We start from the raw sequence: 18,882 nt of genomic DNA, 5'->3' as shown, positions 1-18,882 counted from the left end.
AATTGACAAAAGAAGTGTTGGCTTCAGTTGCTGGAGTTAAATGATTCCATGAGTACCTGTACGGCTGCCATTTTGAACGTGATGAACCATAAGCCACTGCTAGGCCTGCTCGCCGAGAACCGCCAAACACTGCAAGTATTGTCCCCTTGCATGACACGATGGAATTTTCCTAGCAGCATACAACTATAATCTCACACATCGACGAGGAAAAACCTGAGCCACACTGATGTCCTTAGCCAATGCCCACTAATAACCACAGTAGAAGACCCAGACCCAGCAACTTCAGTCCTCTTGATAGATGACCTCCTGCCCCCTTTGACAGCAGCAGAAATCGCCAAGCATGCCACCAAGAATAAGGTAATCACCCAAGTGTGACTGGGTATGGAGGGGTGGCCATATTCCAATTCCTGGAAGAGCCTACATAAACTATTACAAAAGGTATCTTAGTTTAAAAAAATTAAAGAGCTGTTGTGGCAAGAGCTCAGTAGCTAATTAACAATAAAAGTATCTAATATTCTCATGGAAGAATAATATACTCTCTGAAGATGGGTTGTAATTATTTATAGTTATTTATAATTCATAAACAAATATACATCCCTAAGGAATTCTACAAAATTTTCTTGGATTTTCTTTCTCCTCAAAATCTCTGTTCAAAGAAAATTGGTATGAGATCATTATTGTGATGCAATTGCTCTACCACCTTTGGTCATTTCTGATGAATTGTTCGTGCTTTGTTCCTCCTCAGCTTGGCCTATTGGGTATCTCAAAAAGTCAACCAAGAAAGACCATTATTTGAACATTTCATCAGAGGTTTCAATAATGAATAGCCAACACTCTCTGTCTACGTCCACTATCAAAAACAAGAAAAATTAATATATCCAAGCCTTCTAGCATTCATATAGAGACAGTGATTATTAAAAGACAATCCTAGTGGAAGGCAATGGTTATCTATCCATCTACCAGCTCCCTCCCTCCCTCTCTCTTTCTCTCTCTCTCTCTCTATCCACCATCCATCATCTATCATCTATTAATACATGGGCAAACAATAGATACAAACTCAAAGTAAACCGCTCCAAATTCGATTGCAGAAAACATGACTTCAGCAGCAGAGTGGTCAATGCCTGGAACTCACTACCTGACTCTGTTGTTAAATCCTCAAACCCCCAAAACTTTAACCTTAAACTGTCTACTGTGGACCTCACTCCATTCCTAAGAGGTCTGTAAGTGGGCGTGCATAAGCACGCCAACTTGCCTACCGTCCCTGTCCTACTGTTCCCATTTTTTCATACTCATTTAATATGTATATACTTATAACCGTTTATACTTATATGTTTATATGTTATGTTCATACTTATACTTGTTTTCTCATACATGCTTGACAAACAAAATAAGTAAATAAAATAAATATCTATCTATCATCTATTTAATTTGTAGTCTGCATTTATCATTTTTACAAATAACTCAAGGCGGTGAACATATCCAACACATTTTTCTCCTCCTATTTTCCTCACAACAGTATCTTTATCTGGCTTGATAAAGTTTTAATAATCAATAAAATAATGAAATATACAGAGGTTTTCTGTGGAGTTTGTGTCAATCCCTTTGAGATCCAGACCATTATAGGATTCTTGGTTATTATTTCAGTAGCTTGGTTCCCAATGGATTAATTCAGCAAAACACAAACAAAAGGGATGTTTGATCTTTCTAAATATAATAATCATTTTTAAAACAAAGATGCTTTGACTATTTCCTAGAGTAAATTTGAGACTGATAGAGGTTAAAATGTTGCAGAATGGGTCAATTGTGATAGATTACAGATTTATCAACAAATTGATAAAATAGATTATTTGTATTGTTCTGATATTGAGTATTTTTATCAGGGATGAACTGGCAACGTCTTGTAATCAGGTAGTCCTTAAATTTACAATTGTTCATTTAGTGATTATTCGAAGTTACATCATTGGAAAAAAGTGACCTAAGACCAATTTTCACACTTATGACCATCATGCTAGTGAGGCTGTCAAGAGCAAATAATCAAGAGCATTCTTTGAGTTTATTTTCATTGAGTTTATTTATGTACAGAGAAGAGCAACAAGATGATTAGGGGACTGGTGGCTAAAACATATAAGGAATGGTTGCAGGAATTGGGTATGTCTAGTTTCATGAAAAGAAGGACTAAGGGAGACATGCTAGCAGTCTTCCAGTATCTCAGGGGCTGCCACAAAGAAGAGAGTCAGGCTATTCTCCAACTCATTTGAAGGCAGGACAAGAAGCAATAGGTGGAAACTAATCAAGGAGAGAAGCAACCTAGAACTAAGGAATTTCCTGACAGTCAGAACATTTAATTAGTGGAACAACTTCCCTCCAGAAGGTGTGAATGCTCCAAACACTGAACGTTATTAAGAAGAGATTGGACAACCGTTTGTCTGAAATGGTGTAGGGTTTCCTGCTTGAGCAGGGGTTGGACTAGAAGACCTCCAATGTCCCTTCCAACTCTGTTGTTCTGTTTAAGCACAGATGAGCTTATTATTGCTACCTCTAGTCAGTCAATGGTTGGTGCTAGGAAAGGATCAGCAAAATGCTTTGTTATTGGAATGCCACTTTGTGATTATTTTGTAGTTATATATTTTTATTTATACTTGGTTGGTTTTCTATGTTTTGCTATTTTTATGCCTTTTGTTGTTGTTGGAAGCCAGGGTCATTTTAAGTCAGGGCACATCCAAATTGAATTAAATCACTGAATAAATTTGGCTGATGAACAGGTTTGTTTGTAATATAGGAGCTTAATTTGCTATTCTATTAAGCACACACTTGCTGTGTGATATTTTGGCAAATGTTTTTTTTTTATGAAATCAAGACATATTGTATGTAGAACATTTCCACATACTGCAAAGAAAGTTCCTTGAATCAGGATAAGGTAAATGTAATCTGCAAATTCTATAGTGATTGAATTATTGAAGGTTGAAGTAAACCCAGTAAAATAAAGGATTAGATTAACAGAGATGGAAGGGATCTTGTAGGTCATCTAGCCCAACCCCCTGCCCAAGCAGGAGACCCTACACATTTCTGACAAATGGCAGTCCAATCCCTTCTTGAAAGCCTCCAGTGATGATGCTCCCACAACTTCTGAGGGCAACTTCTGTTCCATTGGTTGATTGTTCTGTCAGAAACTTTCTCCTTATTTCCAGGTTAAATCTCTCCTTGTTCAGTTTCCATCCATTATTCCTTGTCTGGCCTTCGGGTGCTTTAGAAAATAGCTTGACCCCTTCTTCCCTGTGACAGCCCCTCAAATATTGGAAGACAGCTATCATGTCTCCCCTGGTCCTTCTCTTTACTAGACTAGCCATGTCCAGTTCCTGCAACCGTTCATTGTATGTTTTAGTCTCCAGTCCCCTAATCATCCTGGTTGCACACTTTCTAGAATCTCAACATCTTTTTTATAGTGTGTGACCAAACCTGGATGCAGTATTATAGGTGTGGCCTTACTAAGGCTTTATAGAGTGGTATTAGTATATGTATTAGATAGTATATCACTATCCAAGTAATTGAAGGCATCCATGCACACAGACACACAATCAAGCATTCTTACTGAGAATTAAAACAGCTCAGTTTAGAGAGTCCTCTATCATACCCAGCACAGATACTGTAATGGCACCAAGCTTGGTTGCTCTCCATAAATATCCATATGTTAAGCAAGATCAATTAAATCTCCTTCCCAAAATATATCTGCAAAGGAAACCTGAAAAGCAGAACTTTCCCTAACATTGTATTCCCTGAGAAATTCAATGCCCTAAAGCGATCTGAGGTGAAAAAGGGTTAATATACATAAATTATAGAATGAAGCAAGTGGGAGGTTCTGCCTTTTTTCACTTCCTCTTTCGGTTCTCCGGCAGGAAAGAAGAGACTTGGGAATTAGAGTGTTTTGGAGTCTCAACCGAGCTTCGTTATTGAAAGTGATCAAAGGAGCAGAACAAGATCTTGGAAAGAGGAAAAGTGGGAATCTTGAAACACTTCCCCATTCACTTTTTCAAGATCTTCCATCCAGTCTGAGATGGATGTTGGATGTTACCTCCAACGGATTAGATTCCAAGGTGCCTCTACCTCCCCTTCTTTGGAAACCCTCAAGTGCCTCCACCGTTCCCATCTCTTCTCCGTACCCTTTGAGAGCCTCAGCATCCATTGTAAAGAGCCCATCCACCTGGAATTGCCTTGTTTGTATGAGAAGATTGTCCAAAACCACCGGGGTGGTTTTTGTTATGAACTGAATGGACTTTTCCAGTGGTTGTTGCAAGCTTTAGGGTTTCACACCAAAATCTTAGCGGCACGGGTTTGCAACCGCTTCACGCAGTGTTATGGCCCTCCATTGGACCATTTGATAATTTTGGTAGACTTGGACGGACACCAGTTTCTGTGCGATGTTGGGTTTGGAGAAGGTTTTGTGGAACCATTAGAGCTAAAGCCAGAGGTGGAACAAGCTCAAGAAGGAGGCATATTTTGGTTGAGTCTGGAAGAAGCTACCTGGGTATTGGAATGTCGGAAAATTGCTGGAGAGAAGGAGAGATTCCTCTATAAATTCACCTTAGAGGAGAAACAACTGGAAGATTTTTCTGACATGTGTCTTTACCACCAGACTTCACCCTGTTCTATCTTCACCTGCAAATCCTTTTGTTCCTTGCACAAAGCAGGTGGTGGACGTGTAACCTATATAGGTCAACGGCTCATTTTCACCAAAGGAAAGGATCGTACAGAAACTGTCTTGCAGGACTCTGAGATTCCAACTGTTCTCTTTGATCAATTTGGGATCAAAATGAAGAGCTTCGAACCCAAGGATGAACAAATCCTTCCTCCTCCTCAACAAGATTAACCAGTGGGAGAAGCAAAACAGTGATCTCTTTGAGACTGTAATAAAATATGGAATTGATCTATTAAGAATCTATGGCTATCTCTTTAACAAGATTAATTCCTGCGGAAAGCAAAGGGTGATCACTTTGAGATTGTAATGAAATATGGAATTGGGCAGACAGTTCATTGAAGGATCTATTGAAGATCGTGCCCAAGATCATGTTCGTGGTTCTATAAGTGTTAAGAGACAGCTCAACTGATTAAGTTTGGATATCCTACTGATTAGCACTTTAGTGTTATAGCAATTACTGCATTGTCATTTAGATTTTTAAAGAACCCTGCACGTGATTTTGCTTGTATTTGTACACTTATCAATGACTGCTACATAAAAGATGGATCAAGATGCTTTAGTAGTTTGTCAATCTACTTTTGTTCTGCTTTAAAAGAACCTGGGTGAGTTGGACTACAAATCCCATCTTTCTCAGAAGTATGAATGAGATATTATTTAGATTTTTTAGGGTTACTCACAGTTGTGATCTATCCTGGGAAATTCTTGTGGTCCTTATGTTGTCAAATGCAAGCTAACATGCCAGCTTTCCATTGTGACTTTCTCAAAAGCCATTTCCACAGTAAGAAACTGGATCCTATCCTATCCTAGCCTATCCTAGTCCAGCCCAGCGCAGCCTTCCTCTGCCAAATCTTCTGGACTCTCTGCAGCTGACAATAAAACATACATTTCTTGCATCTCATTTCTTGCTTCTTTTTACTTTTGCTTTGTACAGATACAAGTGCAACTTCTTTGGCAAGAGAGGTGGTCAAATTAAATTAAAGCTCACCTACTACAATAAGAAAAAAACCCCACCCTTTCCTTCTCATACATCTGAACAGGATGTTATTAATACAATGCACCCTACAGCTACATTAATAGAAAAGTATATATTGTATATTTCTTTCTTTTTTGCTTTCTAGGATTGGAAGAGAGTCCTAAAAGTGCTTTTTCAAGAGGCAACTGGACTTTCTGTTTTTTTTTTTCTTTGAAGACTTTTTCCTTCTCATCCAAGAAGCTTCTTCAGCTCTGACTGGATGGTGGGGAATGGAGAGATTTATAATCCTTGCAGACAGCTGGTCATTTGCATTATTTTTAGCTAGTCATTGAGGCCACCTGGAGGTTTATCTGTGTCATCAGGGTCACCTGCATGGTGCAAATGGGTATGGGGCCTTCTTGGAGCTGTTGAAAGGACTGTGTTGTAGACTGGAGATAGGTGGTGTCGTATCCTCCCACTCCCTCTGCTGAGAGCTGATTGGAAAAGAGAAAAATTACTTTTCTACCTATGCAGTAGAAGGGGTTCGTGTACATATACGAATTATACTTGAAAATGAGTCTATATGTCACCACTATAGACATGATCTGGGTTTTCCAGCTGGAACAATTTCAAAACTGAGTGGACTTCCAGGATCGTTTCCCAGCCCGGGCACATTTTTCCCACCCATAAACTTCCCCTGCAGTCAGGCCAAAAGCTGAAACTAGGGGACAGCAGGTCCCACACACTGAGGCCAATTGCCACAATCATCTCCCACATCTCTCTCTCTCTCTCCCCTTCCTGCCTGCCTGCCTTCTTCTTACCTACCTAACTACTTACTTTCCTAGTTTCTTATCTTTCTTTAATTTTATTTCTTTCCTTACTTCTTCTTTCTTTTTCTTTCCTTCCTTCCTAGCTACCTACTTTCCTACCTTCCTATATACTTTTTCTTTCTTTTTCCTTCCTTCCTTTCTATATACCTACTTTCCTATCTTTTTTCTTTCTCCTTCCTTCCTACCTTTATCTTTTTTTCTTTCTTTCCTTCCTTCCTATTATTCTTTTTTTCTTTCCTTCCTTCCTATCTACTTTCCTACCTTACTATATACTTTTTCTTTTTCCTTCCTTCCTATATACCTACCTTCCTATCTTTTTTCTTTTTTTCTTTCTCTCCTTCCTACCTTTTTTCTTTCTTTCCTTCTATCTTTTTTCTTTCCTTCCTTCCTATCTACCTACTTTCCTACCTTCCTATGTACTTTTTCTTTTTATTTTTCCTTCCTTCCTATCTACTACTTTCTTTTTTCTTTCTCTTTTTTCTCCCTCCCACCTTCCTCCCTCCCTTCCTTCTATCCCGCTGGTGAGTTTTAGAACTGCAACCCTTACCGGCCACGCTTCCCTCCCCCACCCCACTACCCCGCGCGTGCTCCCGTTCAGTCCCTTCTTCCTCCTCCTCCCGGGAAAGGAGGAGCCGAGCGCGGATGGTGCGCATACCCGTCTGACTCCGGAAGCCGCCGCGGAGGGCCCCGCTTTTGCACTGCGTGGCTCCTTGTCCTAGCTGCCGCCCCGCCGACTTGGCGCCACCGTCGAGCAGGTAAGGGTCGGTGGGGTCGCCTTGCAACTTTCTCTTCGAACCGCAGCCTTCCCCCTCTCCATGCCCTCCGGGCCTGCATTCGGGCTTCTCCCCGGAGCAGGAACAGGGAAACTGCAGCGAATTAGCGGGATGGTTGTTGGGTTTTTTTGCATTTAGCAACAACCACAACAAAATAATGGGCATTTGGGTTCAAGGGGCGAGCATCCCGTATTGCGGGGAGTGGGGTGTTGTGTCCAACTTGGGCCACTTTAAGACTTGCGGACTTCAACAGCTGGCTGGGGAATTCTGAGAGTTGAAGTCCGCAAGTCTTAAAGTGGCCCAAGTTATAAACACAACCCCTGCGGTATTGGATAACCCTCTTCTCAACTCCTCCCCAAAAGTTATGCCAGCTTGGGGAAGACTCGAAGCGCCCGGTTTTGTGACCCTAGGAAGAAGCGTTGTCCAAATTCCGTGTGGGGAGGAGGGGATTAAGGGAGAAGGGGGGGGGGGGATAATTAATTCCCCGCCTGAAAAGGGAATTGGAGGAGAGCCATGAAGTTGGAGTTGGCAAAGAAAGATCGATCTGCAGCCCTGATTTGGAAAGGAAAAAATAAAAATAAAATAAAATAAACAAACCTTCGTGAGAATTAATTTGCTATTCCTACAGCTTTCTTGTGAGTTGTAGTTTGGGTTAAAAGCCCTCACTTAGAAAAGAAAGAGACAGACAGAGATACTGTAGATTAGATGAGCAGGCAGGCAGGCAGGCAGGCAGATAGAAATTGACAGACTTAGATACTGTATATTAGAGAGAGAGAGAGAGATAGAGAGATTGTATGTACGTATATGTATGTGTATACCCACACAGACGTGTTTGTGTGTATGAATTTTATATATATATGTATGTATGTATGTACACATATATGTACACACAAGACACAAATACACATAAATGTGTGTGTGTGTGTGTGTTTGCATGTGAGTATAATGTTCATACACTAACTAAAACACTCATAATTGAATAGTTCATGGATTACTGATCAAATTGAGGACAAGGTCTACTAACGGTGTTTTCCAATCTTGGCAATTTTGAAACATGTGGACTTCAACTCTCAGAATTCCTGCGTCCACCCGCCTTGTGATTTTCAAATCACGATTTATGCTTTAGTGTATGCTAAAGTTGTGGCTTAGTCAACTAATAATGGTTCCTGGTGTCTATCCATTGGGCTGCACTCCAATTGTACTCAGTCATGGCTCCTATGGGCCTCATTGAGCAGGGCCTGTTATGAGGGCTGCAATGAGAGTGTAAAAGTATTAGGAAGATTGTACGATGTCTAAATTAAGGTTTTCATTAAACTACCATTGCTAATTCACAGTCTCTTCCATGGCTTCCATTGTTCCCCGGACGGTTTCCCCAGGCTCAGGGGTCTTCATCACTCGCCACGGCGCTTTCGTGGTCCGCTCAGATTTGGGTTACTTCCTTCAAACACTTGACTTCTGCTCAGGACAAGATCTCAAAATTCAGCCCCTCCATCCTGCTTGCCGCGGAAAGGACCACTATGTGGGAGACCCCAGCAGTTCGGCCATCTATCTCCTGCACTGGGACTCGTTCTGCCAAGTGGCAGATCTGAACTCCGAGCCTCCCTCGGACGTCTTCCCATTGCACCCCAGCTGCCGTGGAGCAGACCACTATGCGTTCTGCAAGGGATGTTTTTTCATCTTCTTCCTGTCACGAGGGGTTGTCCTCTGCATGGCTGATCTGGCCACTGGAGTCTTGATTAAAGAGATCCATTTGGAACCCACCCTTCTCAATGGGCTATACTATTATGGTGCTGATTCTGCCCATCTCGCTTGCTTCAGGATGGATGAGGAACAACAACTTTGCGGCACCCGTTTTGCCACCACTGCAGGACACAAGAAGGAGTCCTTTGCGATTGACCCAGACGTGGTTTCATTCCTCCCAGGTGGACTGTCCATCACCCATGGCGCTGCCTTCGGTCAGTGGCAGTGCCTCAAGCTCCTCTCTAACGCAACAGACATGCCCATGCCCAGCAGCAATGAAATATCCCGCAAGGTTGGCTATTCCAAGTTGGAACTTGGGATAACAGCTCACGTTGAGAAATCGGTGAATCCAGAATCACTAGCAATGTCTCTTCTCCAGCACCAGTTTGCCCTCCCTAAGATCTATGGAGGGCTGGGACTTCAGACCGAGCAAGAAGAATGGGAAGAAGCAGCAGAGGAAGAAGAACCCCTTCGGGTGATCCTGCAGCCCAGGCAAAAGCTTTATTGGTGGCATTACTGCCTGGGTTTGGGCAAGACGCCCATCTTGTATTGCCGGTCCCTGAAGATCACCCGCAACCCTTCAGCTCCTACAAACATACCTTTGCCACGGGCTGAAATTTGAAGTCATACTTCAAGACAGAAGCTTTTAACAGGGCTAAGAAGTAAATAAATATATACATGTATGTACTTCCTCTTCTTGTATCTTTCAGTTGCAAATTACAGGTACAACCAGTGGTGGGAATTGAATATTTTTTACTACAGATTCTATGGGCGTGGCGTGGCTTTAACAACTGCAGTGATTCACTGAACGACTCTGGTAAGAAGGTTGTAAAATGGGGCAAAACTCACTTAGCAATGGAAATTTGGAGCCCTCCTGAGCTTCATTTTCACCGGCGGAAGCACTGACACCCCTTTCCTTGTTCATAGAATCTAAAAAGCCCAGAATCCTGTTACCAGCATGCGTATGACTTGTGGACATGAAAAATGTTTGGGTGGTCATGAAGGGTTTTGTTGATTTTTCCACAAATTTCCAATTTGACAAACTCAAGAAGAACCTATTTGGGCGTCCTTCACACAATATGATATTAAGAAGAAGAAGGGGAAAAAAAGATAACTAAGTGTGCTGTGACTTTTCCCCCCCAAGCAGTTGTCATCAAAACACCAGAGTTAGAAAACAGAAGAATATGGAAACTAATGCTAGTCGGCAAAATAACTCTCTTCCATATTTCTCTACTACAGGTAGTCCTCGACTTACAACTTACACATTTAGTGACCATTTGAAGTTACAGTGGCCCTGAAAAATGTGACTTATGACTGTTTTTCATAGTTACAACATTTGCAGCTCCTGTGATCAAAATCCAGATGCCTGGCAACTGGTTCATATTTATTATTTATTTATTGCCTTTTCAATTTCTTGACAAGCAACGTCAATGGGAAAGCCTGATTCACTTAACAACCATGTTACTAACTTAATCAACTGCAGTGATCTCCTTAACTATTGTGGCAAGAAAGGTTGTAAAATGGGGCAGAAATTCACTCTTAACATATATGTGACTTAGCAACACAAATTTGGGGCTCCATTGTGGTCATAAGTCAAGGACTACCCACATTACATAACTTTGGCTTTCCCAGCTTGGCACCCACTAACAACAACAGCTGTACCAATTTTAAGATACATTGAGGGCTTTATAAGCACACAATACTGTTTTCAGAAAACAAGATTTATTTTTAGCTTTTAAAAAAAAACAGCTGGGGGAACAGTCCAATTTTTTTTTCTCCGTCCTAACAAAAATGTGTGTGTGTATATAAAATAAAAATTACCTATTATTTATGTGAAACTATAAGAATTGAGCGCCCTAAACATACTTGAATTGCATAAGGGAAATTTAAAAATCTGCATAATAATCATTTTGGCACCATACTCCAAAGGTATAAAATAGGATTTATACAATTGGTATCGGAGGCTTAGATTTTCTTCCAACCAGTTGACCTAGATGTTTGAAACAATTCCCATCATTTTTTGAATAGCACGATCAATAACTGTGCCTCAAGACACTGAATACATTTGGAGGTTGCCACCTTGAGGAAAACTATTGTAGAAGTATAAAGCAACTTTTTATCAAGCCAGACACCTAATCTGCAATGCGTCTTAATATTAAACTGGACTCCAATCAAACTGGAACATGCTGAGATTACACAATTGCTAAGCCTAAAATGGAGGTTTTGTCTAAGCATCTCTACCAATAAAGGACAATAGCTGTAGCTTCAGGTTGAAATAAAGAGTTCTTAGTGCTCTCTGAGCTTGGTTGTTTTCTTGCAGACATTTCACTACCCAACTAGGTAACATCATCGGTGCTAGCATCCAATGATGGTGCTACCTAGTTTGGGTAGTGAAACATCTGCAGGAAAACAACCAAGCTTGGACAGTACCAAGGATCCCTCCTCTCTACCCTTTTAAAGTGAAAGCCTACAAATGTCATGACTTTTACCTCAGAAATCTCTGATTGGTCAAAACAGAGCCAAGATGGATGTTGGGAATTGAAGTTTTAAGAGTGAGAAATCCTACGGGAATCTCTCATGGCAAAGGACCTATTTATTCGGAGTAATTCCATTTCAAAAGTCTTTGGCTCTCTCATAGCTTAGGTTAGCCATATTGCATGTAGGGAGTTACCTTCCTGCAAGCAACTTCACATTTCTGGAATGGAGAGAGCTCCGATTATTAGAAGAGAAGACAATCTCACCCAAAGATATTAAGGAAATGGGAAAAATACAAGAAGTGTGGGCTTCAGGACCGAGGCATTTTGCAAGGTCCAGTCTTCGCCTTCATTCCTGAAGCATTTTCCTCCATTGTCAATGGCCACAAATCACTTGAAGTTTAATATCTGAAGGCAACTGTTTAGATCACCTCATTTGGAGGGATCCACTAGCTCAGAAAGTAAAACTGAGAATAATCTCTGAAAGCTTGTTCAAGTCTCGGCAGCACGGTTCCCGGATGAGCACGAAGTCCACTTTTCTGTTTTGTCCCTCAAAAATCTCCAGAAGCTTGCTCCTCAGCCACTCCGTCTCTTCTGTGGAGCGAAGCTTCTCCTTCTCCTCAGGGCTGCCCTGCCGACCTCTCCTGTTGTCCCCTCCTGAACCGGCAGGGGGCCTCCTGTCCCTGAGGTGAAGGACCTCCGTCTGCGAGGTGGGAAGTGGTGGCGTGAAGTTAGTGGAGGGCTGGCCACTGAAAGAGTGACAATCAGGATACTTGGTTCTGCAGTGTGGGGAGGAAAAAGCAGAAAAATTCAAATCCCACCCCGAGTTTTGCAAGAAAGGGAATGGGTGGATTTTTCTTTGTTTTCATCAGTGTTTCTCCATGTGAAGTATCAATCAGCTTATTTTCAAACCAATTATTTTAATTGGTGGCTGTTAGATTGATGGCAGACTCCACCTCCCTTCCCCGACTCGCTATCTGCCCTCCACCCATCCATCATTTTGGTTATCATATTGATGTATTTTATTCCCATTGTGTTCCTTTGTCATTGTTTATTGTTTCTACTCTTTTACTTCTGTTTAGCCAGCTTTTCATTTTTCTTCCTCTTTACTGTCGTAAGCTGCCTAGAGTAGTCCTATACCGAGATGAGTGGCAAATAAATTTAACAAAATAATTTTTTAAAAAAATTGCACAGAATAAGATAAACCATTGGAGTTATGCACCACTGGGAAAATCTCGGTAATCTAAGCAGAATTGAAGATTGCTTTCCAAATTAATAGATTAACAGAGTTGAAAGGGACCTTGTAGGTTATCTAGTCCAACCCTCCACCCAAGCAGGAGACTACACCATTTCTTACAAATGGCAGTCCAGTCTCTTCATGAAAACTTCCAGTGATGAAGCCCCCAGAACTTCTGAAGGCAAGCTGTTACATTGATTGATTGTTCCCACTGTAATAAAAATTTTCCTTATTTCTAGGTTGAATCTCTCCTCGATCAGTTTCCATCCATTATTCCTTGTCTGCCCTTCGGGTGTTTTGGAAAATGGCTTGACCCCCCCCCCCTCTCTGTGGTAGCCCCTCAAATGTCTCCCCTGGTCCTACTCTTCACGAGACTAGCCACTCCCAGTTTCTGCTACATTGTATGTTTTAGCCTCCAAGTGCCCTCTTCATCCTGGTTGCTCTTCTCTGCACTTTTTCTAGAGTCTCAACATCTTTTTTTTATAGTGTGGTGACCAAAACTGGATGTACTATTCGAGGTGTGGTCTTACAAGGGCTTTATATATTGGTATTAGTGACTCACTTATTCCTGATTCTATCCTTCTGTTAATGATTGTAAAACAAATCAGCAGAAGGAGTTTGAAATACTTCAAATAGCAAAGGGGAAAGGGATCTTGAAATCCCTGCTTATGAAGGACAAGTAAATGCACTGGTATTAGAAAGTTAACTAAGCAGTAACTGAATAAACTGGCCCACAGTCAGTCCTGGGTCCAGGACTTCTCCATAACTGAGAAGTCGCTCACAAGATAGTAGTTGAAAGTTCTAACTGTCCACATGGAGAACTAGATAAGAGAATTGGAAGGGACATCTGAAGTCTTCTAGTCCAACCCCCTGCTCAAGCAAAAGACCCAAAATCATTTCAGACAAAGGGATATCCAGTCTCTTTTTGGAAAGCCTTCAGTGATGAAGCGCCCATAAATTCTGATGGCATGTTATTGCATTGGTTGATTGCTTTCATCATTAGGAAATTTCTCCCTAGTTCTAAGTTGCTTCTCTTCTTGGTTATTTCAAACCATTCTTACCTTGCCTACTGGTGCTTTGGAGGATAGTTTGACACTCTCATCTTAGCTAACCCTTAGCTGAATGTGGATCTGGACTTGGCCATCTCTGATGCTCCCAACAAGACTATTGCTATTCTGACCACTGGCTCCATGCTTCTGCCCAGCTGTCAATGGCCAAAAGGTTGAAGGTTGAACTCACCTGGGTCAAAAGCATGTGTTCCCTCCAGATGTGCTTCCTGTCCTGATCCTTCACCTCCCTGAGCCACAACTATCAGGAGGAGCAGCTCGTCCTTCAAGCTGCTGACTTTTCTGGAGCTGCTACTGTTTTCCCCGAAAATTTGACCTACCCTGAAAGTAAGTCCTAGCTTAATTTTTACACGTGTGCCCAATATAAGCCCTAACCCCAAAATAAGCCCTAATTAATATCCCTCCCGCTCCAGAGTGCATGGGTAAAAATTAAGCTAGGGTAGGGATGGGGGAGTGGAGCTGTCCTACTACTTCAAAGGTAAGGATAGTTGTAGCCAGGCCTCACACACCCCAACACCTGCCTTGCCAGACCATTTCTTCTTCAGCCAGCAAGGCTGGCAAGGCTTTCCTGAAGGTCTCTGTAGCTGATAACAAAGCTCCAGATCTATTCAGAGCTCTGTTATTAGCTGCAGTGGCCTTCAGGAAAGCTTTGCCAGCTGCAGAAGAAGTAGTTTCTGAAGGCCTCTGACAGCGAAAAGGAGGCCGGGGGCGATGCATGCAAGTGAGGTTAATCAGTGGATTACATCCCCTGAAAATAAGACTTTGTGCCTTTTTTTGTGGCAAAAAAATATAAGACAGGGTCTTATTTTGGGGGAAACACAGTAGTTCTCAGCAAAGCAGTTCCCAGGACTGAGCCCAGCCTAGGTTTTCAGTCTCTTTGCAGCAACCAAGGAGAACGTTTTCATAAACCTTACCCTCAAATTAAACATTTTTCAGATATAATAAATAGAGCAATGGAATGCCAGAAGAGCAGATCTTTTCTTTCCTCTGTAATGGAACCTGGGGCTTTGGACTGAGCAATAATTGGAAAGTGAGATTCGAAAGATTGACAACAAGAGATTATTGGTTGTGGTAGCTAAAAAGCCAGGCTCTTCCCACGTCTGGCCACAAGATGGAGCTGTGCCACTATTCATCACAGCAGCGCCCCAAAGCCACAAGTCCTTCAATTTGATTGCAACCAAGAATTCTAGGAACTGTAATTTTAGTAGAATTAGAAAAAGGGGAAAGGTGGCAATTGGGAAATGCCTGGCAGTCCTTCTCTCCCCTGCCATGTTTTGCCACCCTGCCATTACGGATCTATTTCTCACCACCAGGCCGTAGTCTTTAGAGTTAAGAAACACCCATTGTGGTAGCAACCAAGAGCAGCCTATGACTTTCAGCAGCTATGCAGGGCTCAGCTTGGTTAATGCTTAGATTATAAAGGGATGTCCTGTTTCAAAGGGATTGCTGACTCATAGCTGACTGAAGGCCACTTCACCGGCCACCCCAAAGTTGCAAGCTAGATCAGGAAGTTGAAATTTATCATGAACAAACCACTTCCTTGTGGTTGTCAAAGAAACCATAACAACCTCACCATGAAGTTACCAAGGAGTCAATCCCAAGGAAATTTTAGCTTTAGTCTCAGCAAGTGGCAGACTTAACTCTTGTGTGGATGACCATCAAGAAACTAGACTTGGACAAAACTATTTGTGCATTGTGGTCAAGAAACATGAAGAATTTTTGAAAGATGTAAAATTGATTTTTAAAAAAATCAGGAGTTAAATCTGAATTCAATATCAATTTAGGTTCTGGAGGTGACTCCTTGATTGCTGGCGTAATGATTGCTGAAGTATATAAAATATTACTCAAGATGAGCCTGGAAGATGAATATGTAAAAAAGACTGTATGGTAAAATGGGCAAAATTTTTTGGGTATAATACAACGCTAGATAACTGGGAGAATGTATGGACTAATGGATTAAAATTTACTTTGAATTATAGTTTGAAAGAAACATGCACTCCCATAAAACCCGCAAGAGTTAATCTTGGGGAGCCATGGTGGCGCAGTAGTTAAAACACAGTATTGCAGGCTAATTCTGCTGACTGCCAGAATTTTGATCGTGACCTGCTCAAGGTTGACTCAGCCTTCCATCCTCCCAAGGTGGGTAAGATGAAGACCCAGATTGTTGGGGGCAACATGCTAACTCTGTACACTGCTTGGAGAGGAGCTGTAAAGCACTGTGAAGCAGTATATAAGTCCTATTGCTATCTACAAGATGTTGGTTTTCAAATATAAATCTAACCTAGCCAGAGTAGCTCAAGGGATGTATTTGTTAGAAGTGCATCAGAAATACTAACCTTGTTTTCTTCTTCAGGAAATCTGCTAAGGTAGGACCACTTCGTCCTAAGGGGTCATCCGGCACCATAAATATGTTCCCCACAAAGGTGTACTGCAACAAGCTGCACAACATAAAACCAGAGAAGAGGTTCATACATTCTGCAATGCCACAGTCTGTTTGTCAAACTCAAATGGTTCAGATCCACTGATTGTGCCATGCCCCCAAATGATAGTTTACAATCCAGTTGACACACTAAACCACAAATGAGTAAACCAGTTTGGACTTCTTGCAATTTGCAAATCCAACGAGAGTTAAGAATAAATCATGGACTTTCCACACACCCCATGCCCACCCCACAAAGGATTCAGCTGAGGTGTCAGCCTCGCACTGTTGAGAAACACTGCATTCTGGTCTCCTTATGATCTTGAATAGCCAAGGTTAAATGTATAGATATAGGTTCTCCTGCTTGAGCAGGGGGCTGAACTAGAAGACCTCCAAAGTTCCTTCCAGCTTATTCTGAAAATGTTAGCTTTCAGTAACCTCTTGAAAGCAGCCATTTTAGGAGCAACAAGAACATTCAATACACATTCAGGGGTAAGCCAATTTTTGCAGACTCCTCAGCGCCCCAAGATTAGGCCCTAAAATCCAGTCACTGAATTTTACAGCAATTTGTCTGCTTTACATTCCAAATTAAGAGGGGCCTTGAGAGTAGTTATGGGGTTTTCCCATCCCCAAAAGTGCTGTGCAGGTAGTCCTCGACTTACGACAATTGAGCCCCAAACCTCCGTTGCTAAGCAAGACAGTTTTTAAGTTGGGATTCTGCCCCATTTTTTGGCCTTGCCACAGTTTCTAAGTGAATCACTGCAGTTGTTAAGTTAGTAAGACAGTCAAGTGAATCTGGCTTCCCCCATTGACTTGGTTTGTCAGAAGGTCGCAAAGGGGATCGTGTGACCCCAGGACACTGCAACTGTCATAAATATGAATCAGTTGTCAAGTGTCTGAATTTGGATCCCTTGACCAGGGGGAAGGTGCAATGGAAAATTGAAAAATTGTCATGTCATTTTTTTTTCAGTGCCATTGTAACTTTGATCAGTCACTAAGTGGACTGTTGTAAGTCGAGGACCAACTGTAACATTTGGAGTTGGTTTGGCTCTTGTTTTTCTCCTTGAAATTGAATAACTGCTCCCATTCCCTATCCTTAGCACTGACAAACCACTGAAAAATCACTTCCCTCAGGGCTGGGAAGGAAATGGCGGCCGTTTCAGCAGAAACATACAAGTTTGGCTGAGGTAAGAAGGAGCTACTTAAGCGTGAGGGATGGAAACAAGAAAATCAAGAATGGCTGGCTGTTGAATGAAGATGGACTGAATACAGGTTAACCACAACTCATTCAGGGACCGTTCAAAGTTATGGCAGTGCTAAAGGTGTGGCACTCACAACCTGTCCTGCGTGTTCTAGCCATCCCAGCACTGCTTGAGTCAGGTGATGGGGATTGTGGTTCACTGAAGGACCACAGCAAAAAACAAAATGGTCATAAAATTGAATGCAGCCTCGCTTAACAACCACACCACTTAATGGCAAATTTTCCAGGCTAAAATGTGGCTGTTGGGGACATCCAACAATAGTTTGGATCTCCAAATAGTCTCCTGTAGCTTCTGAGAGCCCTCTGGGCGCTCAAGCAAAGCTGATATAAGGTGGAGAACATTTCCTATCTGTAGGCAAGATATACAGGCAAAGAAACCGAGATTAACAGAATAGCATAGTTGGAAGGGACCTTGGAGGTCTTCTAGTCCAACCTCCTGCCTAGGCAGGAAACCCTATACCACTTCAGACAAATGGCTGTCCAATCTCTTCTTTAAAACTTCCAGTGTTGGAACATCCACAACTTCTGAAGGAAGGTTGTTCCACTGATTAATTGTTCTAACTGTCAGGAAATTCCTCCTTAGTTCTCGGTTGCTTCTCTCCTTGATTAGTTTCCATCCGTTGCTTCTTGTTCTGTCTTCAGGTACTTTGGAGAATAGTTTGACTCCCTCTTCTTTGTGGGAGCCCCTGAGATATTGGAAGACTGCTATCATGTCTCCCCTAGTCCTTCTTTTCATTTACTTATTATTTGAAGAGGAAGGAGGGAAGAGAGAAACAGAGGAAGAGAGGGGGGAGGGAGGGAGGGAGGGAGGGAGGAAGGAAGGAAGGAAGGAAGGAAGGAAGGAAGGAAGGAAGGAAGGAAGGAAGGAAGGAATTAATTTTCCCAATAATTGCTGTGGAAAAATTATGGCAATATAAAGGCAAAGGTTCCCCTTGTACATACGTGCCAGTCGTTTCCAGCTCTGGGGGCGGTGCTCATCTCCATTACAAAGCCGAAGAGCCAGCACTGTCCGAAGACGTCTCCGTGGTCATGTGGCTGGCATGACTAAATGCCGAAGGTGCATGGAACGCTGTTACCTTCCCACCAAAGTGGTCCCTATTTTTCTATTTGAATTTTTACATGCTTTCGAACTGCTAGGTTAGCAGAAGCTGGGACAAGTAACCAGAGCTCATTCCATTACGTGGTGCTAGGGATTCAAACCGCAAACTGCCATTGAGCCATCACGTCCCTTATGGCAATATAGTTAATAATAAATAAACCAGCTCTTCTTCCATTGCATCATTTCAGAGGGGTCCTCAACAGCAGAAGCTCCATATTTGAATAACATCCTCTAGAAATAATTCTACTAAAACTGTGAGGAAGTAAAGCTTTCCAATGCTGATCTTGAGTTTTTTTCTTCCCTCTGTTTCAATCCTAGAACTTCAGGACTGCAGCCT

General features: G+C 42.0%; 3 protein-coding genes across 6 annotated transcripts in view; 2 read left to right on the top strand and 1 right to left on the bottom strand.

Moving 5' to 3' along the window:
* Positions 1-3,885: 3,885 nt before the first annotated feature.
* On the top strand, positions 3,886-5,251 carry LOC113451185 (arylamine N-acetyltransferase 2-like). The gene has a single exon (XM_026722548.2). The coding sequence runs from the start codon at positions 4,052-4,054 to the stop codon at positions 4,862-4,864; it is 813 nt and encodes a 270-aa protein (XP_026578333.1). The 5' UTR covers positions 3,886-4,051; the 3' UTR covers positions 4,865-5,251.
* Positions 5,252-7,074: 1,823 nt separating this feature from the next.
* On the top strand, positions 7,075-9,675 carry LOC113451189 (uncharacterized). The gene is made up of 2 exons (XM_026722553.2): positions 7,075-7,230; positions 8,583-9,675. Exon 2 carries the CDS (start codon positions 8,591-8,593, stop codon positions 9,608-9,610), a length of 1,020 nt encoding a protein of 339 aa, XP_026578338.1. The 5' UTR covers positions 7,075-7,230; positions 8,583-8,590; the 3' UTR covers positions 9,611-9,675.
* A 1,018-nt stretch (positions 9,676-10,693) lies between these two features.
* KHNYN (KH and NYN domain containing) overlaps positions 10,694-18,882 on the bottom strand; it is a 31,496-nt gene continuing 23,307 nt past the window's right edge. For all 4 annotated transcript variants that reach the window (XM_087915224.1, XM_026722546.2, XM_087915225.1 and 1 more), the window contains 2 exons: positions 16,103-16,204; positions 10,694-12,241 (listed from right to left, as the gene is read on the bottom strand). In XM_087915224.1, the coding sequence (XP_087771350.1) occupies positions 11,917-12,241; positions 16,103-16,204 (427 nt within the window). In that variant the 3' untranslated portion in view covers positions 10,694-11,916. The remainder of the gene's footprint in view (positions 12,242-16,102; positions 16,205-18,882) is intronic.

Source organism: Pseudonaja textilis, chromosome Z (genome assembly GCF_049901715.1).
Source record: "Pseudonaja textilis isolate UNSWEBS1 chromosome Z, rPseTex1.2, whole genome shotgun sequence".
Lineage (NCBI taxonomy): Eukaryota > Metazoa > Chordata > Lepidosauria > Squamata > Elapidae > Pseudonaja > Pseudonaja textilis.
Note: the sequence above shows the minus strand (reverse complement) of the source record. Positions and strands in the feature narration are given on the sequence as shown.

Bases quoted from the DNA above. Each gene is read 5' to 3' on its own strand.
- LOC113451185 (XM_026722548.2), top strand. From the start codon at position 4,052: ATGGATGTTGGATGTTACCTCCAACGGATTAGATTCCAAGGTGCCTCT.
- LOC113451189 (XM_026722553.2), top strand. From the start codon at position 8,591: ATGGCTTCCATTGTTCCCCGGACGGTTTCCCCAGGCTCAGGGGTCTTC.